The sequence below is a fragment of the Zalophus californianus genome, chromosome 8 (genome assembly GCF_009762305.2).
Source record: "Zalophus californianus isolate mZalCal1 chromosome 8, mZalCal1.pri.v2, whole genome shotgun sequence".
Taxonomy (NCBI): Eukaryota; Metazoa; Chordata; class Mammalia; order Carnivora; family Otariidae; genus Zalophus; species Zalophus californianus.
The window spans coordinates 23,526,016-23,551,627 of record NC_045602.1 but is presented as its reverse complement, the minus strand read 5'-3'; the positions used below and the strand labels follow the sequence as shown (position 1 = coordinate 23,551,627).

The 25,612-nt window shown below is 53.2% G+C and overlaps 1 protein-coding gene and 1 long non-coding RNA gene across 11 annotated transcripts in view; one reads left to right on the top strand and one right to left on the bottom strand.

Moving 5' to 3' along the window:
* The window catches only part of LOC113938160, a 90,963-nt gene extending 82,208 nt beyond the window's left edge, over positions 1 to 8,755 (top strand). For both annotated transcript variants that reach the window (XR_003524838.2, XR_003524839.2), the window contains 2 exons: positions 7,589 to 7,713; positions 8,417 to 8,755. This is a non-coding gene — a long non-coding RNA (uncharacterized LOC113938160). The remainder of the gene's footprint in view (positions 1 to 7,588; positions 7,714 to 8,416) is intronic.
* The window catches only part of PLB1 (phospholipase B1), a 152,720-nt gene that overhangs the window by 23,428 nt on the left and 103,680 nt on the right, over positions 1 to 25,612 (bottom strand). For 8 of the 9 annotated variants that reach the window (XM_027623350.1, XM_027623353.1, XM_027623349.1 and 5 more), the window contains 18 exons: positions 23,233 to 23,337; positions 23,019 to 23,114; positions 22,730 to 22,801; positions 21,681 to 21,719; positions 21,061 to 21,121; positions 20,125 to 20,183; positions 18,848 to 18,921; positions 14,817 to 14,860; positions 14,106 to 14,214; positions 12,577 to 12,628; positions 12,112 to 12,192; positions 11,513 to 11,578; positions 10,624 to 10,724; positions 9,522 to 9,603; positions 8,762 to 8,866; positions 7,574 to 7,669; positions 7,008 to 7,079; positions 1,041 to 1,106 (listed from right to left, as the gene is read on the bottom strand). In XM_027623350.1, coding sequence (XP_027479151.1) covers positions 1,041 to 1,106; positions 7,008 to 7,079; positions 7,574 to 7,669; positions 8,762 to 8,866; positions 9,522 to 9,603; positions 10,624 to 10,724; positions 11,513 to 11,578; positions 12,112 to 12,192; positions 12,577 to 12,628; positions 14,106 to 14,214; positions 14,817 to 14,860; positions 18,848 to 18,921; positions 20,125 to 20,183; positions 21,061 to 21,121; positions 21,681 to 21,719; positions 22,730 to 22,801; positions 23,019 to 23,114; positions 23,233 to 23,337 — 1,380 coding nt within the window. The remainder of the gene's footprint in view (positions 1 to 1,040; positions 1,107 to 7,007; positions 7,080 to 7,573; positions 7,670 to 8,761; positions 8,867 to 9,521; positions 9,604 to 10,623; positions 10,725 to 11,512; positions 11,579 to 12,111; positions 12,193 to 12,576; positions 12,629 to 14,105; positions 14,215 to 14,816; positions 14,861 to 18,847; positions 18,922 to 20,124; positions 20,184 to 21,060; positions 21,122 to 21,680; positions 21,720 to 22,729; positions 22,802 to 23,018; positions 23,115 to 23,232; positions 23,338 to 25,612) is intronic. The other variant, XM_027623355.1, reaches the window with a different exon arrangement.

Below are 25,612 nucleotides of genomic sequence, written 5' to 3'. Positions count from 1 at the left end.
CCGACCTTCTTTCTCTTCCTCTCATACCCCAACTCAGCCCCACTTCCAAGCCTTAGCACTCGTGGTCCTGCCTGGGACCCCAGATAGCCAGCGTCTTCTCGTCGTGCATGTCCCAGCTCATGTCGCCCCTCTTCAGAGAGGCCTGGCCTGCGCAGTTCATGGGAACCTGCCAGACCTCCCTCGGCCCGTTGTGTTCCCTTGCATCAGCTTCCTCACAGCTGTCCCCACAGCTGACATGATCATGTTGAGCTATCTATTGGACTCCCTCTTGCAGTAGGCTGTAGGCTCCTTGAGGGGTAGGACCCATCTGTCTGGTCTCCTCCTCTATCTCCCCGGAACACTGCCAGGCACATAGTAGATGCTCAGTGTGGAATGACCTCTACCTCCCCAAGGACAGGCCTGAATTCCCTCCGGCCCCTAGCACAAGACTGCAAGTACCATAGGTGCTCAGGTGAAACGGGTGGTGGGGCCCCTGTCCTGGGGCCTGACAGATCTTATCTGGGCCAGGCCTACGCTATTAGGCCTGGTGTTGTCCAGGATCCCTTAGGCCATCTTTGGAGTAGCAGTCCCTAAAGCCATGAGCTTTGAATCCTTTGGGGTTCCTCAGAGCTAGAATGCTTGACTGGAACCAAACAAGCCCTGGGTGTGTGTCAGCTTCCTGTTGGGCCCAGCCCATCAGCTTCCACCTTACCGGAAGTCTATGGCACATCATACCCACGGCCTCCCCCTCGCTCCTTCCTGAAACGCTGAGCTGCCTAATCAGGAATGAGGTCTGTGCAAAGGTTGAAGAAAACCCATCCACTGGCACTTCCTCTAGTTGGTTGCTGATGTCAGTAATCACTTGAGAACATGTTAGGACAATCCTGGGAGTTCATGGTTCAGGAACTTTTTTTTTTTTTTTTTTTACATTCCAATTTCTAGTATGTAAGAAAGGTACACCTCTGCTTAAGCTCATACTCTGAAACCTGTGCCACACCCTGAGTCACCGGCAGGTAGAAATGCTTTGTCCCTGAGAGAGGCAGACGTGCATCAGGAGTTACCTCAATGTCCAGCTGGGCAGGGTAGGTATAGTTACTGTTCCGGGGCGTCCTCAGGAAGGGCTCATTCTACAAGAGAACAGAAACCACAGGGAGAGGTTATCGGACAGCAACAAAGATTAGGAAAGAGGACTACTAAGGCCATCCTCCATGTTGATTTAACATGACTCTTCTGCATGTAAATAGTGAGAACCCTATACGCGTAATTTAATTTATTCTCTCGAGGGTTTTACATAACAGCTCTGGCAAGGGGTGCACAAGAAAAGGCCTCAGAGGGGTTCCCTGCATACTCTACTCAGGGTTCGAGTGTTTGTTCTTCACCCTAGCCATGGAACATCCACCCAGTCCTCAAAATAATCCTTTCCTTCCCTTTGTAACCTCTCTGGCTAGAGATGTACATGATAGCATCTTTTTCTTTTCCAGAGAGTACTGATTATATATTTTTTATCGATTGATTGTCTCTTTTGAACTATGTGTCTTACTCCCTTTAGGTTGGCTTCACATATTTTGGCCGTATTTTTATCCCGAAACATTCTCTTCCTTGCCTACCCACCTCCTTCACAATCTTTGCTCACAGCCCAGTCAAGATCCAAGTCTGTTCAGTTATAGGTGAGGGTTAACTGAAGCAGGGAGGAGGAGACAGGTAAAGGAGAAACAGGGAAAAGCAAGGTAACGAGAAAATGTGAAAATGATATGAAGCAAGACTGAGTCAGTAAGACTGAGATCGGGAATCAGCAAGTGGCCCCAGGCCGTCCATGCTTTCACAAGATGTGCTCAGTGGAATGGAAGGGCCGTGGTCGAAACGTTTGGAAAGAAAATGGGAATAAGAAAGAGGAACCAGAATGTTGGTGGAGGGGTCATTGGGGATCAGTTCCAGGGGTTGCAAACTGACTGCCTGTGGGCTAAACCTAGCCAGGAGACATTTTGTTTTGTTCTGCTTTATTTGGGCCTGAATGGTATCAAAAAGAAGGGGGTGGTGGGGCGGGAGCAGTCTGAATGCTTTAAGAAGAGGTGCAGGGTCTTCAGTTCTGGCCCTTTCCCTTCCTCTTGTCCCATACCTGGTCCCATTTACCCAATCGTGTTCCTGCCTGGCATGGCATCGGGGTTTGCAACCCCGGAAAGTCCCTGTCTTAGGATGAGGAGCAACGGAGGTCCGGGATGGGGGAGGGACCAGGTCCAGGTAGACAGCAAGTAGCGAGTGCCTCTCAGGTCAGGCCTTTCCGGCTCTGCTCCTCACACCAGGGTCAAGCCAATGAAGGAGCTTATTGGCCAGGCAGAGAGGAAGAGGAAGAGGGGGGCTCAGCAGTGGCTGTGGCACTCCCAGCCCCCCTGCACAGACACTGGCTCCCTCGGACACCTCAAGTCTCTCCTTCCTTCCGAGTCTCCACATTCCTAGCTGAAGCGTGGGCCTGAGGAGTACTCAGGGCCGAGGGCGGGAAGCGTGCAAGGCCAAGGAGGACTTACCATGGCGTGTCGCCCTGGCAAACCGGGCTTGGCCCAGCTGACGTTACTCAGCAGCCCCTGAGCATTCACCATCTGAGGAGGGCAATGTGGGAGCGTTCTAGAAATAACTGGCCCATGGGTGTAAGCACCCCCTGTGTTCAGGGCCCCGCTTCAGGTGCTAGGATGAGGGGAGGCTACAAAGAGGCTTACGGGCCAGTCAGGCAGAAAGCATGAGATGCTAGGAGGCAGTGAAGCCTCAGGGACCAGTGTGCCCAGTAAGTGCAGCAATTGCTGAGGAATGGCTACAAGAACCGGGGGTGGGGAGAAGTACGGACCTCATATAGGAGACGCTGTGCGTGGAGCATCGCTACTTATCGTTCCCCCCTTGTCAAGGGAGCCCTGACTGGGAATAGGGGCTGGGAGCTAGTCCCAGAGTGGCCAGCACCAGAAGAACCAGAGGGCAAAGACTCACCTTGCCCTTCTGGGAGCGCTAAAAGTCAAGCTGGAGGGTCTATTTGGTCACATGACCTGAGGTTTGGGGCAGGGGCCAGAGAGGGGAGAGGGAGTCAAAGGGGTCAGAGGTCAGGGAGACAGTGGAATTCGGTGGGGGAGCTAAGCCAGAGCAGGAACCATGAGAACAGGTCCAGGCCAGGGGCAGATAGGTAGCCCGGGGGGCCCGGGGCTCGCTTCATTGACCATTGACACCATAACGCACATGTAAGTCAGAGCAGTTTAGGGGCCCAGAGTCTAGCAGATCATGTGCAAAAGAGATCCCAGTCAGCCTGACTGCTCTCTTGGGCTAGATCCAGAACACCAGTAGCTAGAAAGTGAAGCCGGATGAAAGCCAGCACAGGGAGTGTTCCGCAGAGATGGTGTGGCTTGCCTGGGTGGGGGAGGGGAAGTGCCAGGACAGCCACCTGATGTGAGTCAGCGGCCTGCAGGGAAGGTCAGGTTCCTCTTGGCCGCGTTATAGGTGTGCGGGTCTGTGGTGAAGGAGTGGCGGTGTTCTGTGTTGCTCAGACCACAGCGGGAGTGAGCAGTCAAGCCAGGCGCCAACCCCAAGCGGGCGTCCATTTCAGGGGGACATGCGTATTGCGCGAGGCAGTGTTTGCAAGGCTTGTCTGCCTTAGATGGCTGAGGGAAGGGACGGGAAGGCTCAGGGAAAGGGGGTGGTGGCGGCAGGAAGGAGGACATAACAGAAGGACATGGAATGCCCTCTGACATGTCTACCCAATCCCATCCCAGTCCCCGTGTGCTGGCTCACGACCTACGAGGCTCATTTCACAACCTGTCAATGGGCAGCCACTTGGCAGGGTGAAAAGCACTGCCTTGAGACTATGGGGGCTTAAGTAGAGGCCGTGCTGGTGCCTCGGGAGGGGTGTGGTGGCATAACTCCGCTACCACAGGACCTGGCGCATTGACAGGACTCCGAGGCCCTCCCTGCGGAGATCCTTAGGTTACAGAATTCTCAGTTGTTACGATGGGAAGGGCCACATGACCATTAGCACACAACGTGATGAGGATGCAAACGGCGGTGCTGGCCGTAGGAAAGGAACGGGGGGCCGGGGGGGCACACGAGGGAGAGTCCTATCAGATAGGGCAGCTCATGTCTCACACCCGCAGAACTGTGCAAACCACAACGATATGGACAGAAATAGGGAAGTCCTAAGGATCAGAGAGGTGGGAGAGACAAATACTTCATTCCTGTTTTGACGTTTCTTGCTCAGAAACTATTTTTTGGATGGATGTGTGTTGAGTTTGAGGTGATGGTGGGGTAAGGCAGGATAGGAGATTTAGAAGTCCACAGCATTCAAAAGGTAAGAGTGTCCCCCATGTGTAATGCAAAATACAAACCTTGCTAAACAGTAAAGTAACTATATAAGGGAGCCCAACAGACCTCTGCTTTTTCTTCAGATGAAAGAAAGATTGGGTGAAATAGCACTTAAAATTATTTCCGTTTCTCTCTTTCCCTGTTACTGCCCTCCCCACACCCGCCCCCACCCCGGTGTCTCTCTCTGGTTCCCTGCTCTTGTTGATACGCTGATAATTCATTTAAGCTGCCTTCTGGGCAATCTTACACCACCCAGGGCATCCCAGGGGGAAACCTCTCCTACAGGTTAGAAGAACAGAGCTGGAGTTTGAGGAAGGAGAGATGAAGACACAGGTCGTCCTGTGCACAGACATTTACCAGGAAACCGTGGAAATGGACAACCCTCAGAGCGAGGGGATGCGGAGAGAGAGAAAAGAGAATAGAGGTGGTGCATGACAGTGGGAGAATGTCCCCATTTTTGAGACAAGAAGGGACAGGGACTAGAAGAACAGCACCATCAGGGAGGCACTACGTCGAGGAATGCAGGCGGAAATGGGTTTCACGGAGGCGGCGTGACAAGTGTTCAGGGCGGGCCAGAGGAGTAAGAGTGGAGAGAGAAGTGTGTGGGTCCTTCAGCTGCTTTCTTCAAAGCCCGAGGAGGAACCACAGCCGGCTACCCTGGGTTAGAGAAGACAGCGAGAGTGGAGAGGGGGCAGCCATCACAGTCCACAGGGCGGCTAATCAAAGCTGGCCGGGAGATCATCCGTCCCACAGGAAAGTCTAACAGAAATCCAGGGGGTGCTGCTAAGGGGCCGGCCTGGCCTGGCAGAACACACCTGCAGCTGCCTCAGGCAGGGGCAGGGGCAGGGAGGAGGCTGAGAAAGCCCCTCGATGCAACCATCCATCCCGGCCCCCACCTCCCCGCTGGGTCCTGGCGGTTGCCTCTATGTTTAGCCACAGCGAGGACTAAAATATGTGCTGCCTGGCCCCTGTCAGCTCACCCGGAGAGGCTGGTGGACTTTTATAGAGCTCTAAGGCACATGGGTGGGAGCAGATGGGACGGGAGGAATGTGGAGTGCCGCTCTGCCTGGGGTGGTGGAGCTGGGCTGGCCGGCAGATGGATCCTTTTGGAATGGGGTTGCCTGGCAACGGCTTCTCCCAGGCTGGGCTGCTACGGTTCTAAGAGGCTGGCTTTGCTCTCCTCTGCTTACCAATGGCTCAGTCAGGCTCTGTCCAGAAGGAGGAGCAGAGCCCACTGCGGCTTGAGATGCTAGTTGGAGTGGCACCCTTTCGGGGCTCCCTGCCTGGCCTGGGACAGAAAGTGGCACGGGTCACCTTGAGGCCCATGGTGACAGGGCCCGCCCTGACCCCGTGCCTAGGCTCCATCCGGTACTTACTACATGTTTGTGGGGGGCGGGGGGAGAGCACGGGACAGCTCCCTGGAATGGGTTGTTACTACTTTTACTATTGAATGGCAGGAGAAGTGACTGGAGAGGATTTTCCATGGCTGGTTTTCAGTATGGCCACATAGGTTGTTAAACACGCGAATGCTTACCTCCTGTAGGGTTTCTGGCCACTGCTCTGAGTCCCCAGATGCCCCCACTACCCAGGCTGCCTGGCCCCTCCCCAAGAAACTCCTGGACATGCTCAGGATCTAGTAATTAAATAGTCTGCACCTGGCACTGTAGGGCCCCCTAAGACCGTGTCCCGGCATCCAGCCAGCATCTGACCACTGGGCTGGAGGCATCCGTGTGAACTCCTTTGACTATTCCTTCTCTCCGAGCACTAGACCCAGCCACTGAGCCCTTTGCTACGGTGGCCTTCACCTCCCCATCCCTTCCTCCCACAGCCCTGGCTCTCCTGATGGGGCCTACGGCGGGGCTCGGGGAGGCAGCAGAGAGTGTGGGTGTGGGCAGGGGTGCCCACTCTCTCTGGAGCCCTGGCAGACACAGGGGGGAGCTGCAGGTCCATTTCCTGCTCAGCCGGGAGGGCGGGAGAGGGTGAGGCAGCCTGACCCAGGGGGGAAACCCAGCCTCCCAGACTGGGTCAGGTCCTTCAGCTTTTACTGCCGCTGAGGGCCCTCTGGCTTCGGCCTTATTTGGTTAAAAAACCATTAAGATGGGGCCTAGGAAAGGGAGCTGAAAGCAGTGGGAACACGAACCTGCCCCCACCCTAGGCCTGAAATCAAGTTGAACAACTACTTACATTTTCCTCCTTAAAAGGAGCCCTGAGCTGCGTCCTTGCCCCTCCTCCACACAGCTAGCTCCCCACCCTTTGCTGCTCTCCTCTTTGGCCCCATCCCTGCTGGGAACTCGCACTCCAGGCTCTAAGACCACTAACCACAACTTCAGAGCTAGCTGGCTTCTCACTAAGGCTTCCGACCTGCAGGCAGACTTACCCATCGGCCCCAAGCGCTACTGCCCAAAGGAGCCTTCTTGCCACACTTCTGGCGTCTTGGCACCCCCACCCCACCGCGCCGCCAGGAGCCCACGGCTCTCGTCCTGATCCACTTCCTCTGCTTGGGCCCAGGCTTCCCTTCCCACCTGCTTCTCCCATTCTCAAAGTCTCCTCCCCTGTCAGTTCCCATCGACTTCCTCCCATCCTCCAAAGCTCTCCTGCAGCCACACCCACTCGAGGGGCTGTGGTGCAGGACCAGGGGAGGGCGAGGTCTGAGCTCCGGTCTCTGCGGAGGGGCAGTGCAGGTCCTCCCCCGTTACCTGAGTGGGGCAGGAGAGGGCTATATTTGCTGCCAGGTCCAGGGTCTCCGTTTTTCTTCCTAGTGGTTCAAGCTACAGGGGAAGACAAGACAGAGCCGCTGAAGCGAGCAGTCCCTGGCAGCACTTTGCAGCCGAGGAGGCTCACAGCCTGATGTCATGGGGGTGGGCTTCCTAGCTCCGCTGCAGGGCGCTGGGCAAGCCTCTCCGCTTCCTCACAACCTCCTAGGACTTGGCTGGCAGGGCTGGCGAGAGGCTTCAATAACATGGCTCACACGGCCTTGCCCAGCAGCTGGCATGTGGCGAATGTTGAATAAGCTTGAGGGTCTGTCTCGCATTCCTCAGAGAGCCCCTCCTCCCAGGTCAAAGCACAAAGGAGAGGGGGAAGTTGGTGCTGGAATCCTCAGGACTCCATATTTTCAGTTCTACAGACTTCTACAGATGTTCTAGTCACTGGTCCTTTACACTGCACTTGCAAAGGGAGGCCCAGAATGGGCCTCATTCTGTAGGGGTTGGTGCTTTGCCAGACTAGAGCCCCAGAGACCCAGGGATACCCCCACTTATTTTACCATATTGATCCAAAGGGCTCTGGAGAGCTGGGAGTGGAACTTCTGACTTGGGTGGAGACAGTCTGGAGCGAAGAAGGACATATCCAGGCGCCCATCCTAAAAGAGAAATGGATTTCTTCGAGATCCTATTGGTACAGAAGGTAGGCCGACCCCTGGGATTGACCACTCAGTGCCCCCCTCCCTCTGGAGAAGCTCCAAGCCACTGGCCTTCTATAAGGCCGGCTCATCTCAAAAGAGAGAGAAGAGCAATCCCACAGATAAATAGCCTTGGGTGACCCCAACCTCCACCCTCCTTTCTGGCCCCACAATTCCCCTTATTTAATGTGTTTAAAAAGCATCATATTTATTTTTAGCCCAGTTGTGCAATGCCCTAGCCCATGCCATGGTCCAGGGAATGAGATCCTAGTCCCTGAGGAGCTCTTGGCCAGCCAGCCGGGAAAAGCTACTTCCCAGCCCTTGGCAGCTGGTTCCAGTGGTCTTGGTGGGGAGAATGGGCCAGAGCTTGGGGGCAGCCTGGGCAAAGCTGACATGGGGGTAGCTGCCAGCCTCACCTCTCTGGAGGTGAGCCGGGGTGCCCAAGGCTTCTTCCAGCTTCCCTCCATCTAGGCAAGGCCCTTAGCACGGAGGCCCAGGTGGAGAGAACTGAGTCCCCACCCTAGTGAGCTCAAAAAGCTCTTCGGCTCAACGTGTCAGGGGGAGAGCAGGGCCAGGGGGTGCAGGGACCCCATACCCAGCACCCTCCTTTAGCACTTCAGTGGTATGTGGGTGGCAGAAAGTGAATCATCTGAAGGTGGACATGTTCAACTCATGCCTCTCTGTCCCTTATTCCCTATGTGATTTTAGGAAGGATACTTCACACCTCTGAACCTCTGCTACCTGGGGATGAAGAAACTCATGGCAAATGTCGTTGTGAAGATTTTACCTATGGCAAACACAGGGCTTGGCACGGGCTAGGTGCTCGAGAAAGTGGGGCCAGCTATCCGTGGTAATGAGCACATCCCACATCGGGCTGCCGCCAGGAACACAGCTCAGGTGTTCGGGGAGGCTGTGCCACAGACTGGCCTCTGGAGAGCTGCCCGGGTCTTTCCCATAGTCTTCACACGCTCATGAAAGCCCTTGGCATCTCTGCCTTGAATTTCTTCTTCCTCCTACCCAGGAGCCCCACCCGGGGAGGGCAGGGAAACGTACCGCCAGGAACGGGAGCCGGACTTTGTGGAAGAAGGGCTGAAGTACCACAGAGAAGTCCTCCCGGGTGTCATAGCGGCCTGACCCCACCAGTTCCCGCATGCTGCTCTGTGGACACACGCAGGCTGCCCTCAGCACAGGCCCTGGGCAGCCCGGGGGGTGGGAGGGAAGGCCAGGGCGTGGCAGCTGGCATCCCTGCCCCCATCTCCCTACCCAAGAGGGTGACTCAACCCTTCCCTTGAGAACACAAACACATGTGATTGCAAATCTCTTTCCAGAGAATTGGAAACAGGTTGGTTCACCTTTTGGTTTTGCTATTAAGTGAACTGCAAGCTCTGAAGGGCGAGGCAGGAAGTCCCACAAGGGATAAGAACCTGGGAAGAGTCTCCAGAGGGCCCCTGGGGGCTCAGGACCTGCAGCCTCCCTATTCGTGGCCTGCCTGTTGAGGAGGGGAGGAAGGGGGCCCCCGGGGTGCAGGGAAGGAAAAGGCCCACCCATGGAGCACCCAGAGCTACTGACCTCTTTAGGCCAAGCATGGGGTGAAGCCACCGAGGGCAGGTGGGCCTCGAGGCCTTTGCCACCTGGATTCCTCTGGGATGACTCTAACTGGGGTGCCTGAGGCACTTCAGCCAGGTGGGGCAGAGAAAGGGCCCAGAAGGTGATGTCCCTCCAACCCGGACTAGCTCTTCCCTTCCCTGAGTGCCAATGTGTTGACTGAGGAGGGGGAGAGCAGCCCAAATGGTGGTGCCCTTCTTGGTCTCACCTGGTAGGCTTGGGTGACGGCCTCCAACCTGGCCAGCTCTTGGGAGCTCTCCCGAGGGGTCAGAACGCAGTTACATAACACGCTGCACAAAGAGGGGGAGGCAGGAGGACCCAGAGCAGAGGCTCTGGTCAGAGCTGGTTCTGCTGTGTGGGGTGGCTGGCTTGAGCCCTGGCTTAAGAGCACACGTGCCCTGAGGCTCTGATGCACGTTCTCAGGGGCAGATTTCAGGCCTGACACAGGGACTGGACAAAGTCCCAAGGGTGTGTGCCTGAGCATCCTCTCATACTGATAGAATACAAATACTGGACTGCAGGCACTGGGCCTCTGGCAAATAATGCGGAACAAATGAACTTAGGCAATGAAAATCCAATGTTTAATTGGGTACGAACAAAATAAAAATGCATCCTGTGGTATCGGAGCTTGTATTCGGGGGTCTCCGCTGCTCACGCCCTCAGATGCCTCCTTAGTTCACACTAGTGTCCCCCTTCATCATGAATTGTGCATTTATAATGAATCTGTTTGAATTTCTTCATGAATTATTTCACACTCGTGAAATATACTTCATGTTAAAACAGATGTTATCTCTAAAGCACTGAGAATAGGGCCAGGCACACAGTAGGTTCTGTAAAACTTTGTTAAAGAAATAAATGTATGTATGAGGTAGGAAGGTTAATAAAGCACATACCTATGTACCTCTCACCCCACTTAAGAAATAAAACACTCCCATTCTGAAGTCCCCCAGCGTGTTCCTTCCCCATAAATGTTACTGAATGACGTGGATAGTTTCTCTACTTTCTGTTTCGATTTGGCCACGTACACGTACAACCCCACGTTTCCTCTTTTCACTGGCTTGGCCACGCTGTGTCTCAAACACCAGCATGTGTCCCAGCCCTGATCCTCTCCCCTGGGGCTCCCATGTCACAGAGCTTCCCCCTGGCATCCTAAGGTTGGGGGAGATTGGGGCGGTCCTGACATAAGACCCCCTTTGCAGACTTGGACACATGGACACACCAAGTCACAGAGACCCTGAGTAGTCACCACTGTGAAAATGAGACCAGGAGGTGAGCGCTTCTCTGGCGGGGGGCAGCCAGCCCCTGCCTACCTGGCCTGCTGCACAGGGCACCTGTCCGGGTTGCCTAGAAACACCTGTCGCAGGACGCTGGGGCTCAGGAAGTCCACGAGGTTGACCAGGGCTCTGGGCACCTAAGGGCAAGGCTGCAGGTGAGAGAGGGGCTCTGGGAGCTTCTTCCTCAAGCTGCCTTAGGGCCCTGAGAAGTGACTCTCTACAGAGCTCTGGCTCACATTTTCCTGAGTAGAGTTTTGGGAAGGCGTCAACACAGGGTCACTGTGTCGGGCCCTGCAGGCTCTGCTGCCCGCTGCGGGCTGCGACATGAGTGGCACCTCCTGGCATGGGACAATATGGTGCACCTGAGTCTAAATGCTGACAGTTCGGCTCCACTCAGCCGTCAGTTAGTGAGCTTCCAATCTGCTGAGCTAGGTGCCCTATTTGCCATTTCCCTCTAGCCCAACATGGACCAGCTCTGCTGAGCAGGCCTGGGGACTCGGCCACCCTGAGGAGCACATGGTAGTTGGAGGGCTCCCCCTGGGCAGCTGGAACAGCTTGTCTGTGTCAGGGGGTGGAAAGTGAACAAGCTCTTGGGAGCAGGACCAGAGAAGGGTTGCTCTAGATACAGCCTATGGCTCAGTGCGCAGGGCCCAGCCTGGGAGCCACCCTGCTGTGGCTGCCACGGTAGGTCTCAGGTGCTGGGGGATGGGGGAGACAATGAGCACACCAGCTGCCTTCTCTTCAAGCCTGAGATCCTCCTGTGCTGATTCCAAATGGAGGTAGGCCCCAAACTCTGGAAAGGGAAGGCGCCCATGCCCTTGGCTGTCTCCTTCAGGGGAGGGGGTAGCTCGCCTTCTTTCCCCCATCCACACTCCCCCCTCCCACATGCTTGAGCTGTGTCCAGCTTGTCGGAGCCTCCACCCACCTCTCTATGTAGGACGTCCAAGGCGTTGCGGAGATGGTCAAAAAAGTTGGCTGCAGAATACAGATTCTAGGAAGACACAGGAGGAAGAGGAGGAGCTACCTCGGGAGAGGGGGCACTGGGGCAGCTGAAGGCCCCCCTCTGGCTCCAGCCCCAGGACCTCTTCTCCCTCTGGCTTCTGGCTGGGACCAGCTCATCATGTCAGAACCTGAGCGGTTGATTACTCGCTATTCACAAAGATGGGCCAGCCAGAAGACCAGAACCTTCAGCCAGGGCTTTCGTTTAGTAGGAGCTGAACGTGCGGGTCCTCCTTCCCACAGCCGGGGTTTCTGGTTTCTCCACTTCCTGAATTCTCAGGAATTTTAAGAGGGGACTAGAAGCCCCATATTTGCCACCTGCTACCTCGCACCCCCTGGGACATGGAGGTGGGTGGGGCCAGAAAGCTGAGGGTCATGGGGTAAGTGGAGGCACACGCACGCAGGCGTATTTGGACAATCCTAGGGTTGGTTCTAGGGACTAGTCTCAAAGGGGACCTCCAAGGCCTCCCGGTCAATGTCAGGAGCAATGAGTAGGCCTGGCTGTCCGACCCCCCCTCTCCGTACCGAATCTGTGCAGTAATCACATAAGTCACTGCCTCCAATCAGCACCGTGATAATCTTCCAGTCCTCGTGGAAATTCACTCTCTACAAGGAGGAGGAAAATTCTTGATGATTTCCAACCAATAAACAATGCCACAGCCCTAGGAAGTTCATTCAACCCTCTAAGACTTCCTTGCCCACTCAAAATAATAGAATCAGGATCTCAGAGCTGAAAGAATTTTAGAAGCTTATTTATGGACACAGAACCTTAGCATCAGGAGGGACGTTCAAGATCATTGTGATCAGGGACAGCCCACCCCCCCATGGCCATGGACATAATTTCCAGGGCCTCAGACTCGGACCGTCCTATCACTGCTTGAATGCCTCTGTAGTGACAGTGGCTCACTGTTTCCATGGTAGACCATTCCATTTGGGGACATCAGTGGGTTAGAAAATTAGTGTTTAAAAATAACTGTAAGTCCGACTCACGTGGTCATCTTTCATCCTCTGTACCAGAGTCTGGACTTGGCTCATAAGTTCCCTGAGAAGGAGAGGAAATCAGTCCTATGGGAGAATAGTGCCTGGATTTTTCCTCCTAAAGGGCCTGAACTGGAGGTTTCCATGGCATTATCCCCATTGCCCGAATTGCCAGAGACCCTGAGGCTCACAGACAAGGAGCTACTTGCCTGTTCTGGAGAGTTATTACAACAAATAACCCTTTGAAAAGCGAACTGTCTGTCCTAAAGCTGCAGTCAAGGGTACTCTCAATTGTATTTGTTACTCGTGGTCTCCTTTCTAGAACTCCACATGCAGTGTGTCTTTTAGGATTCCATGCTGGGAAACCATTTGTCTCCTTTGAAGGACTGGTATAGATCATGAAAATAGATCTATGAAGGTTTTAGCATGCTTCCCCTCCCCCCCCACCCCCCCCGGGCTGCCAGGAAGCTGAGAGTTTGATGTTCAAGCATAAGAACTGCAAAAATGCTCAACTTGACCCACTTGCTTCTCCCCTACCCCCCCCACCTGACCAGTGGCTGTGATTTTTCTCACTTACGTACATGTTACTTGTGTTATTTTTTCAGTAAACTTAGCCAGACACTTCTTTTAGAAAGAGGTGGGGAATAAATATACACTGTTACATGCTTGGGTTTATAATTCATGGAAAGACTAGATCTCAAGCATCCCGGGCTCCCCACTAGTTTTTTTCAGGCCCCTGTTACAGGTCTGGGTGAGATGGATCCACAGCACGGTGATTTCCTGGGACATGCTGGTGGGTCCATCTGTCCCCAGATGTTTCAACTGCCAGGAAGAGTCTTCCCAGGCTGGATGAGCTGGTTGGAAGGCCATGCCCATCAGCTAGAAGGGCGTGGGCCCGAGCTGGAAGGTGACAGTGTGTTGGAGGGCCAGATGGCCGGGCCAGGAGCAAGGAAAGCCGGGCTGCTGGGGCCACTAGGAGCCGGGTGAGGGGCCTCCTGAGACCACTCTGGGGGGCCGAGCAGTCCTGCTTCAGCTGCCTCTGGCTTCTCAACGGCATTTCCTACTGGCTCCAGAGCGGGGCTAGGGACAGGCCATGACGTGTTGTCCCAGGAGCCTCCACGGCTGGAGATTCCGGCTTGTCCATTCGTTTCTTCGCACTCCTTGATCTTTCAGGGGAACTGCCACTTGTGAGGCTTTGGAGAGAGTGAATCTCTCTAGCACCATTATGCCGCGGTGAGTATTAAAACTTGGATAAGTTTAGTCTGTTAGTTGCATGATTAGAACATGTGGCCCAAGAAGCAAAGTCAGGAGTTCAGCCTCTGGGGCCATGGTTTCTGTCCCAGCTCCAGCCTCTCGGGCCTCCCCGCTGCAGCCTTAGTCACAGGGGCAGCCAGGGAAGAGAGAGGCTGAAGACCCCTCAGGTCATTACTGCAAATGGAGAACTGTCCCCTTCGCACACGGAGGTCAGGATTACAATCTTAAAGGGCACTGCCTGCCTCCCACTCTCTGCCTCACGGGCCCCCCCTCCCCAAACGCCGTACTCAGCCTTTGCTCCAGGAACAGCCCGATTGAGGAAGGCATTTGTGTCGTTGGCGGCACCCGTGCCCACCGCGTAGCCCGTGAGATTTCTGTTAAACTTCCGGAGGATATCTGGAAGAGGAGGGCATGAACGGGTCACAGAGCTTAAGAGGGAGGGGTGTCCCCTCTGCTCTAGGCTCCCCAGAGGGGGTCCTGTAGCCACCTTTGTGCAGACAGACAGGGAGGGGGAGGGTGTGCCTGGCAGGAGTTGGGGCGCTCTGAGCGGAAATGACCCAATGACACGGTCCCCTCCTTTCCTTCCCTCATTCCCTCTTTCCTTCCTTCCTTTCCTCCCTCCCTCTCTACTTCCCTCCCTTCCTCCCACTCTCCCGTCCGCCCTTCCTTTCTTCACAGTGCAGGGAATGTTCGTGATCTTATTGGATTGTCTCTGCACCCTCCGGGCCAGCTGAAAAAACCCGAGGCTCAGAATGTTTGGTGACTTGCTCTAGGTCACTTGGCAAGCACAGAGAAGAGCCAGGGCTTGAACCCAAGCCTCAGGGCTCCAAATAGAGGGTTTAGGACACCCCCTTCAGCTACCTCTCCATGGGCCTCTCCTCCTACGCGATGGCAGTATGCAAAGATGACTTCCTCCTTTCTCAGCTGAGGGGTATTCTCAGGAAGCCAGGGGTCAGGTGGAACCAGTGAGCAGACTCAAGCCCCTGGCGGTTACTTACTCGGTAAGGTGGTCACTGTCTCCAGGGAGTCGTCCCCGCCTGAACTGTAGGGAGTGAGCAAACCAGTGAGAGAGAGTGAATCAATACTTAGGCTTTCTGAAAGAGCGCCCCATCTTTCTTAGCACTCACGCCATCAGCAGCTGTAAGATGTGCCAGACCCATTGGTCGCTGTGTTGGAGAAACCCTGAGAAAAGTCTGAATTCCCCAAAGGGTTGGTTCCCCCCCAAAACCAGGATTTGAAGGCAAAAAAGGGCTGTTTCTTTTTTCCACCAAATCGGGACAGAAAGCACTTAGCTGAGCATATGCTACGTGCCCAGCATGTCCTAGATTCTCCACATTAGATACCCAACACCTCCCAACAAAACAAGCTTTTGATACAGACACAGTTATCCCCACTTTACAGAGGAGGTACAGAAGGGTCAGAGGTGCAGAGGGGTCAATTAACTTTTGAAAGGTAACTAAAAACCAGCTTGAGCTGCAAGTCTTTGGAAAATGGATTGGCTCTTCTCTGCCCAGTGGGGGCGGTAAACCCCGCTGGGAGGTTCACGGGGTAGCCTCTCATGGCTTCCAATGCCCAATCTGATTTTATCTACTTGAATGTAGTTTCATGGTGTTCCATCTAACCTCAAGACACACTCAAAATTACATTTCCTTTCATGCATTTAAATTGAATATATGTGGGAGGCCAGGAGAGAAGTATTTCTATTTTGACAAAGTCCAGTGTTCAAATGTACTGTATTTACTGTTTTGTTTTTTCCCCCCTGCACTTCCCTCCTCAATGCCAGCACATTATTCCAAGCCAATAGATTTTGAGAACATAGTGTTAGCATCCAGCCCACCAGTATAGACTTCCAAAGGACAGGCCATGAATCAAAGTCATGGCTGTTCTTCCTTCAAGGAATTGCTTGGGATGAAGGAGACTATTTCATATGAGGGTGGTCAAGTCAGGGGCTCGGCAGCCTCAGGTCACAGAAAGAAAGAAGCCATGTGAGCCCTGCCCTCTGTCTCACTCAGGTATCTCTCTCCTGTCTCCCATCCGATAGCTGAACCTAATGTGGTTGGACCTTTGTTCCAGCTTCTGATTCTACTCCAACTGTGCATGAAGCTAACAGCTTCAGCTGCTACCCGATCCTTCTTTCTTTTGACAAAAAGCATTTACTCAGAACACTTTACAGGAAATCAGAAATCCATATACCTCCTCCAATCATGCCTCCTCTTCTTCTTCAATAAACATATAAACACAAGCGCAGAGATATACCTAAACACACCCATCAAGTACTTCCTATTGTAATTTCTTGTCTAAAAGTATCTTTGTTATAAAACAAGTGCCGTAGTTGATCAAGACGAACAGGCTACAGAAATCTCTGAGTGCACATTTCTAGGAGAAAGAGAATTACACAAATAAATATGGACGAACAAAAATATTTAAGTCCTCATTTTGATCAGATTTATGTGACACATGAAAGAAAAGAGACCAGTACGAAACAGCTAGTTAGTGTGAGATCCTCCCGATTAATGTAATTTATATTAAACCATGAGTTCAAAGGCTGGGTTTTGTTCGTCTTTTGTCACCCACGGTGCACAGAGAATTACAGAGTAGACGCTCAATGACATTTGTAGAAGGAGTTTCAGTGAGATTGAACACCTAATTTTTAAAAAAGCATTTTTTTGGGGGGGAAGCAAATTTTATTTTGGTTCTTTGATACCAAATAAGCGAATTTATTTCAACTGAAGAAAAAGCAATGCTCTAAAGACCTCTGGGCCTGCCACACAGTTAAGCTAGCCAAAGCCGGCACCTGTCCCTGCTATATGGTTCTCTCAGGTTAAGGGGCTTTGGAAATAGTCATGGCCAAGCCTCAGCCTGCAGGTCCTGCCCACAGCAACCTACCTCCCGAGAATTCTGGGTCATCTTCCCTGTCTGACTCTATGAGGCCCCCTCTATCCACTTTGTCTCCTTGGAGGAAGAGGCTCAAATTACATTCTTCATTTACCTGGAGCCATGCACTGCCTATTGTTTCCAAACCCGAAGCTTAATGGCTTCAGAAAATTGCTTTTCTCGGGTCAGCCTACTACATGGACATTATCCAGAGGATGCTGATAGGTTTTGTGAACAAAGAAAGGATGCTGAGATTAAGAGAAACATTGGGTTAAACAGATAATTTAAACACATTTCTTCATTGCAGGGCTTCTCAGAGCCTTTAATACGCTAACATATATGTGAGTTCTCCACCAGAAGGATATAGTGGGTAATGTTCCCTCCCCGATATAAAGAATTTTGCCCTTTTCAGGAACCTGTAGGGGGTTGGTGTTCCATGGAACACTCTTTGGGAAACATTAGTCTATTTTACCCAAGAGTCAAACCCAAAACTCAGGCTCTGACCCAGAGTTTCCATCATTAACACAGGTGGATCTGAAACATTTAGAACAAAGGGTTTAAAGGCTTTAGACTAGAACCAGAAGATTGAAACATCAGGCCACACCTGGCCTCCCCTATAGGGAGAAATAGAGCAATGGCTGAATGTTTCCATTGCTACAGAGAAACATTTAGCAGAAGATTGCCTGTTTGTATCTGAATCCCAGGAATCTGTCCCCTGGGACTGGTAGGTGGGACACACCTCCTTGCTTCCCCACCCCGCACCGGCTTACGGTTTCCCACACTACGGCCTGAAGCCACTGCCTTCCCGAGCCAAGACTGAGTGAAGCTGCCCCCGGCTCACGCCGTTTCTGGATTGTATGTCCTAAGCTCTGCTTGCTTTCTTCCCCTCTGGCTTTTCTTTTTCTCGCAGCCTCAGTAACATTTGAGGCACGGCGGTCAGGAGGCGAGGCTCTGTTCTGTTCTGCACAGCCCATTAGAGGCCCTCTACCCAGCTAGGGGGATGGGGAAAGGTGGGGGCTCCGGGGAGCCGGGAGGCATTTACCACAGCGGCCGGTGTCCTCCTTCCACCCACGCCCGGGGTCTTCCCTGCCTCGCTCCCACCCAGGCAAACCTTCCCCTCTGGGGCTGTCCTCAGGCTGGACCAGAGAACTGCCATCGCCTCAACTGTCCCCACCCTGTTCCCTCTCACTTTTCTGGAAGAAACGTTCCATCTGAATTCAGGGGGCAGAAAAAGGGAGGAGGCAAGCGTGTGGAGTGGCTGCAAAACTTCTTAGCACTCTGCCCTCTCCTGGCTGGCCTCCTTCTAGTCCTAGTCGTTTGGAATTCCGAGCTAATTGCCAGTTACCGTGAAACATACATAAACACGAGCTTCTTTGGGAAAGAAAGAACCCGGAGAACACCCACCCACATCCAACCACTCACCTGACTCACCCGCGCTTTTCTACCTCCCGTCTGGAGTGCCCATTCTCATCTATCTGATGGCTAATCTGTCAATTCCCACCTTCTCTGGGAGCTTTCCTACTCCCTCTTCTCTATTTCTGCAGCCCTCAGTATCTCTTACTTTCAAGCCACACCTGCCCATCGAGCAGGAGCATTTGGCAGTGCTTCCCGTCCCCCCTTCGCCCACAGGTCTCAGTGCCTAGTCGGGTGCAGGCACACGGGGAGGGCTCGGGGCTAGTGAGTCTTTGTCCTTTCCTCCCGAAGTGCTCTGTTGCATTTCAGAGTTTTCTGGACAGACGTGGACATATATGTGAAGGCAGAGGTGTGAGTATAGAACGACATGAATAAATACATAGAGACAGCAAACAGACGGAGATCTCCACGTGTGCATAGCCATGTAAACAGGCAGGTGAAGACTCAGAGATTTGGTGCTTTTCAGGTGCATTTCATGTTGGATTTGCTGACCCAGGAGTCTGACAAGAACCCTGGTTTTCTTTTTCTGCACAATTAAAGAAAAAAAAAGTTATCAACAATAAAATATCCTTTCCACTCATCATATGGTCACATTTTGCAGAAACACATCGGTTTTCCTTCTGAAAGCCCCTTCCGGACCTGGTTCTTGCTCTTCAGTATTTACACATTTACAAGAGACAACCCCCTCACCCAATTTCTGGGGGTGAGCCTAGGGCGGGAGGGGGTGAAGGGTTAACATTACCTATATGACAGTCCCCGATACTGAGTGGTGACATCAGAAAGGTCATCTGGTTTGGAACCAATTCCATTGCCAGCCTTTGAAAACACACCAAAGTCCATAGGAAAGTGAGTAAGTCAGAGGAAAGGGATATGGGCAGTTCCTAACACACTCATCATGTGGTGTGAGCAGACCCTGGACTGGGAGTCAGAGACCAGGCTTGCGTTCTGCCACACTCCTTTCCAGCCATAGGCCTTCCCTGCGTCTCAGCTGCCTCCTTACTGCACTGAGGACATGACTTGCTGATCTCATAGGATTGCTTTGATGACCAAATTGGATCATGGTCGTAAAAACAGCATTGAAAACTCCAAAGTGCCTTGCACATGTGAGACACTGCCATATTATTACTACCAGCATTATGCTCCGAAGTTCTCTTATAAGCATGAAGAAGGAGCCTATAGATTGGAGTGGACAGCAGTGGGCAGGCTTCTCAGAAAGGGATATGGGCAGTTCCTAACACACTCATCATGTGGTGATGATGAGTGTGTTAGGAACTTCACATTTCTCCCCTTTCCCTCTGGGACATTCTGTAAGGCAATCTTATGGCCTCAGAAGTGTTGCCAGAGGGCGCCTGGGTGGCTCAGTTGGTTAAGCGACTGCCTTCGGCTCAGGTCATGATCCTGGAGTCCCAGGATCGAGTCCCGCATCGGGCTCCCTGCTCAGTGGGGAGTCTGCTTCTCCCTCTGACCCTCCCTCCTCTCATGCTCTCTCTCTCTCTCATTCTCTCTCTCAAATAAATAAATAAAACCTTAAAAAAAAAAAAGAAGTGTTGCCAGAAAGTGGTCATCTGGGCGGATCAGAGCCCCGTTTCTTGGAACTTTGGAGCAGAGCTTTAGCTATAATTGCGGAGTCTGCTGCTTTCCATGCAGGTGCAAAGAGAGAAAATATGCGAGGGTCTGAGCTACTCCTAAAGCATAATCCAAAGGGAAAAGAGCACCCACGCGGGTAGGTTCAGAAGATTATTTTGAGTTGAAATGACATTTTTTTTTTTTTGCAATTGTTAAAAAAAGCATTGGGAGGTGTTCAAAACCTCCACTATCTGAGACAATTCAGTTCGCTCCTGAAAAAGATTTCCCCTTGCACACCTGACTGAGAAAGTGACTGCAAAACCAAACCATTGCCACGCTCTGGGATAGACAGAACCAGGCCTGAGGGGCAGGGGAATGCAGAAGTCAGGGGTACAGGCCGTGGAACTAACTGGTACAGTTACCCTACCCCACTTGGGGCCCAAGCGTCCTTACGGTCAGAGAATCCCCCAGCGCAGCCACGACTTGGATATCTGCCGGTCTCAGGGTGTGCACTGGAAAGACAAGCCAACACACTTGAGTCAGGGGGAAGGAACCTGTAGTCAGAGTCTAGTGCTTCCGACTTGAAGGAAGACCAGAGGCACAATCTGTGTGTGTGTTTGGGCCATGGAGGCAGAGGTTATATGATGGGTTTCCCCATAGAAGACCCAACAAACAAATCCTGGGCCTGTGCGGAGAGAGGTGCTGAGGGAGAGGACAGGGAAGGGATGGATGGATGGATGGTAGGGAGGGCGGAGGGGAATCTGCCACGTCAGCCCCAGTGGGGGTGGGGGGAGGCCAGCTGTGACCCAAGGGTAAGGGCCCCCTGGGCGTGGACCATCTGAGATGAGCTACAGGGTCTGAGGCTCAGCCCATCTAGAGCTGCATTCTGGATTTCCACCAAGAATCTGAGAAATAGTCAGGTCGGGCCTTGCCCATCCCAAATCTCTTTTGAAGACTCCAAGGAACTTCTTGGCTCCACCGCAAGCAGCAGTGACCACAAAGCCTGGGGCCACAGGGCACCCCGAAAAGTTGGCTCGCTCTTGGGACTCCCTGGGCACCACACCCCCAGCTCTGGCCCTCAGGGAGGTCACACCACTGGGCTGGGCCATTAAGGGGGGAGCTTCTGGGGGTCCCCGAATAACAGGCTGAATTGAGAGCGTAGCAAACAGTTCCTGGTCTGGCCACCTTGGGTCCTATAGGGTAAAGACATCACTGCAGGGCAGAGGGGGACAAAGCGGGGACCTGTCCCAGGCAACCACCCAGACAGGAAGCAAACACCAGCCCTAACAGTGTCATTTAGTTACATATGCCAAGTCTTGTCAGAGCACTCATTGGCCTCTGAGTCCTTGTGGAGGGGCCCTGGGTTCTGGTGTATCTTAAGGGGCTTACCTGAGGTGGGTGTCGAGGCAGAAGGGGCTCTGTCCCTGCATGGCAGCTGGCTCCCATGACTCTAAAGGCATAGAATGAATCATAGAATCTTAGGGGTGAAAGGGACCAGAGAAGCTGGTTGGGCATCAGACTCACTTGGAGAGTTTTATAAAACACAGCTCCTGGGTTCCACCCTGGGGAGGGACCTGGAAGGGCACCTGTAGAAGGCTCCCTAGGTGATCCCAGGCTGGGATCTGCTAACCTAGTTCAGACCCCGTTCCCCCCCCAGACCCCCCCCCAAATCCGGTGCGAGAATCAGAGCATCAGCACAACGACCCCACTCCACCCCTGGCCACCACCTCTGCTTCTGCAGCAGCTTTACAAGAGGAAAACTCTCTTCACCCGGGTCTTTGAAGAGGTTTGACTGGGTGGTCCCACCTGGGCTGTTATCAGTGTGGCTTATTCTGCCCACCGCCCCGTCTGAATGTGTAGTTGGGTGGACCTTACAGAAGAGCGTTAATCCCCCTTGGCTGCCCAGCAGGACCCTTACCCACGTCCCCCACCCCACTGTGGGGCCAGTCCCGGCTCAGGGCCTGCCCACCGTGCTGACCGGAGGGCCACAGGAAGAAACAAACTCATACCTGCACTCTGTTCTTGTAGGTGCTCAGAAACGGCCAGAACTGTGAGAAGAGGGTGGTGAGCAACTCCAGCAAATTCTGCTGGCTTCCTGCACAACACTGTTGGCCTCCCCTACCCACATTCCCAAGCCCCTCCCTGCCAGGCTGACTGCTGTGGGCTCCCTCCCAGGATGCACTGGGCCTTCTCTGCAACCCGAACTCCTAGGAACAATTAGAATAAACCCTGCAGTGGCTCCCAGGAGAGCAAGTCTGCGCTCCGCCTCCCACCCAGCTGGCTGGGGTAGCTGCATCTCCTCTCCTTCCTGCCCCTGCCCGCCCCCAGCAGAGCACCACCTTCTGCTTGTTCCCTACTCCCTAGACCCCTTGCCACCCCAGGCCAGGCAAGAAAGTCAGGTGCCTTGAGGTCCTGCTCCATGTATGCGCCAGCTCAGAGGTTCCCAGTCTAGACCTGAGACTCCTCTGGGAATACGGAGGAATTTGTAGAGATGAGGGAACAGCTGCAGAGGTCCAAGTATCTCCCTGACCATTTGTGAGTGAACATGGGGGTCTGGTTCTGCTTTGCCTTCCCAGTTAATGTCTGCTTTTCTAGCTCCAGCTTTCATTTGACCAGCCCTCCCCGCCCCCCACCATCGCCCTAGCAGATATTCCAGGTCTCAGTCCCTCGCTCTTTCTATCCTGCCATGGAGGCCGTGGCTACGTACAAACAGGGTATCCTTCTGCCCCATCCTGGCCTTGACATTCTCTATTGCCCCCTAGTCTCCAAGAGAGCTGGATGGTGCTGCCATTTTCCTCTTCCCAGCTGTGTGCAGTCCAGGAGCTTGCTGGGGCTCCCTGGGACGTGGAGAGACAAAGGGACACTAGGGACCCCTGGCCACAGGGGGCTGTCACCCCTTACGGTCCAACCAGATGGGGCTCTGTGGATGATCACCTGGAGTCTGGGCTGTGGGTGGGAACTGGGAATGAAACGAGCTGAGAAACCTGAGATGCTAAAATCCTGGAAAAGATGCCTCAGATAAATAGACCTGTTTACAAGGACGCGCTTCGCACACTACCTGGTTCGGACAGGTGATATTAATCTTGTATTCAAAACGGTGCTGTGTTGTCTTCTGGCCAACAGGTTCCAGCTAAAGCAAGGAGTGGAAAGAGGTGGTAAGAATGCAAAGGTCAAGCTGTAGGTCAGGGCTGGGGAACGGAGAGAGGGCCACAGGCAATGGGGTCTGTCATCACTGTGGGGCGGGGGATCATACAGCCTGAGTGATGGGCCTCTGAACTCCTTCAGAAGCTCTCCAGAGTCTTTCTCCTGCAGAGGGAGAATAGGTTTCCCTACCGCGGTCCTCTTACCATGTTGTTCCAGAGGGCGCTGGCCGCGTGAGCGTGAGCTTTGCTGCTGAAGTGGAAACAGTCAGGAGCAAAAAAAGAGCTGTCGGGCAGCCCCTCCTGGTCACGGGGCATAAAGGAGGGGCCGTGTTAGAGGGGCGTCCAATACACAAATGACAGTCAGAACCGCCTGGGCTCTGTGTGGCTCCCCTTTATCCATGATGCTTGCTTTCCTTACCGATGTCCTTGGCATGTCCACTTTTTCCAAGAATGGCTGCACGACCACTGTAAAATCCTCTCTTGTGTCATACCGACCATTCTCAACCAGCTGGTGGGTCCCCTCCTACAGGAGGCGAAGGGGGCAGGGGTCAGGGGGCTCCCCATATCTGCTCGGGCTTTGTGCTGCCTCTTTCTCTGCCATAGAATTAAACAGAGTCTGTCCCTGGAGTGAAATCAATCTGTAACAAAATCTCAACTGATCAGGAACCAGCTAGTTATTTTTTATTTTTATTTTTTTTATTTTTATTTATTCTAAAGATTTTATTTGTTTATTCATGAGAGACAGAGGGAGGGGGAGGGGGAGAGAGAGAGAGAGAGAGAGAGAGGCAGAGGGAGAAGCAGGCTCCCAAGGAGCAGGAAGCCCGAGAGAGAGGCAGAGGGAGAAGCAGGCTCCCAAGGAGCAGGAAGCCCGAGAGAGAGGCAGAGGGAGAAGCAGGCTCCCAAGGAGCAGGAAGCCCGATGTGGGACTCGATCCCAGGACCCTGGGATCATGACCTGAGCCGAAGGCAGACGCTTAACCATCTGTGCCACCCAGGCGCCCCCAGCTAGTTACTCTTTAGATCAGCCTTCACCTCAACCCCAACCTCTGCTTGCAATTGCATATATTTGACCTAGGCTGTGGGGGAAAAAAAGGAAAGGCAAGGAAAAACCCAAAACCATCAGCTTGATCTCCTTTGAAAGCTTCTGATTAAAGACTGGGGCAGGGGGTGGGGGAGGGATAGGGTATGAATTCAATTTAATGACTTTTTTGGATAATCCTTACATTTATTTCTGTCCTACATTTGTTCAGAAAATCAAAGGCAGATCAGCAATGACATTTAATGCCCATTTATATCATTTGCGCATGGGGTGTGTGGGGGGGGGCATGCACACTTCTTTGAGACTCTCAGGTCTGTCCAGGAGGGTAACAGAGCTGTTACTCTCATAGCTCCCACTTGGGCTCAGTTCCAGGAGGACCAGTTATCCCAATTCTGGCTGCAGGGTCTGCCAGCCTCTGCCATTTCACTGCTTACCAGATTTCTACCATTTGGGGCCAGGACTCTGGCTGGAGAAGGAAGTCAGGAAGTCAGTGGGGTCATTACAAAAGGCACCACATGTACTTTTCCCAGGGTCAGCCAGAGAGAGAGTGCAGAGGCCACTAAGTTGCTGTGTGACTTTCGGCAAAATGCTTTCCCTCTCTGGACCTCTCTTTCCTCATCTGTAAATGCAGGATGTTTGGCCAGGTCCAGACCATCCCTTAGATCCCTTCTAATGCTACTGGTTACTCTGTGGATCAGCCACAATGGCTCACAGTGGAACCGTGTACCTCTTGAGAAGGGAAAGAAACAGCGTCTAGAATGCCTGGCACACAGTGGTCAATAATAGCAATGATCGCCTCCACGGAGAGCCATGGGAGCCAGAGCTTTTGCAGAAAGTAGGGAGAGGATTCTGACAGCAGGTATGATGGTCTCCTGTGGCTGACCATGAACTCCTGGATCCCAGTGGTGACCAACATTAGACCTGGGAAGAACATCTAAACCCACTTCCTATGTTTGGAAAAACTCCACTGTATTAAGAGCAGCCTGCCTCCCAGTGTATAAGGTGAGAGAGACAAATGCGGGCTTTCCCAATGACCCTCACCCTCGGGCTTAGGCACATGCCTGGGGGCCCTGCAGAGCTAGTGCTGGAAAGATGGACAGTACAGAATCCATTCTGCTGGGGTGGCAGCTGCGTCCAGGTCCGAGAAGCAGCAGTGACCCCACTGAACGAGTTCTTTGGCCTGATTTTGATCCTTATGGCCTGGCCCCTAGAATTTCATGATGCCGTGATCTGTGGCGGCCCCGCCTCTGATCCTAGCTTTTTAACTCTTCCAGACAGTCTCCTTAAATAAATACAACTGGTTAAATTAACCAGCATCATGTACGTTTTTGTTGCTTGCCCCCAAGAACCTCTTCTACCCGGAACAAGTTTGCTCTCATGGCCGTAACCTTGGCTGCCTTCCTTCTCCTGGTCTAGGCCATGGGCTCCCTCACCAGAAGCAGAGGTGCCTGCCCACAGCAGAAGGAAGTGCAGCTGGGGAGTTGCCCAGAGGATGACAGAGGCTTGTTCCCCTGAGCCCTGATACCCCTGACGGGTGTGGTGGCCTCAAAGCAGGGAAGTGGTTCTGCTCCAAGGAGTCCATGCATTTGAAGGACGGATCCATCCTGATAATTGTTTGCAGCCTACTCTAGAAGAGCTGGAAGGCTACCATTGTCCTCTTGAGTGACTGGATGTTTATTTTGGGGGAAACTCAAGATTGTCAAGGGAGGCTCAGCTGCCCTGGTCAAAGATTGGTTGGAAAAAGGCCTAAAGTGAATAAC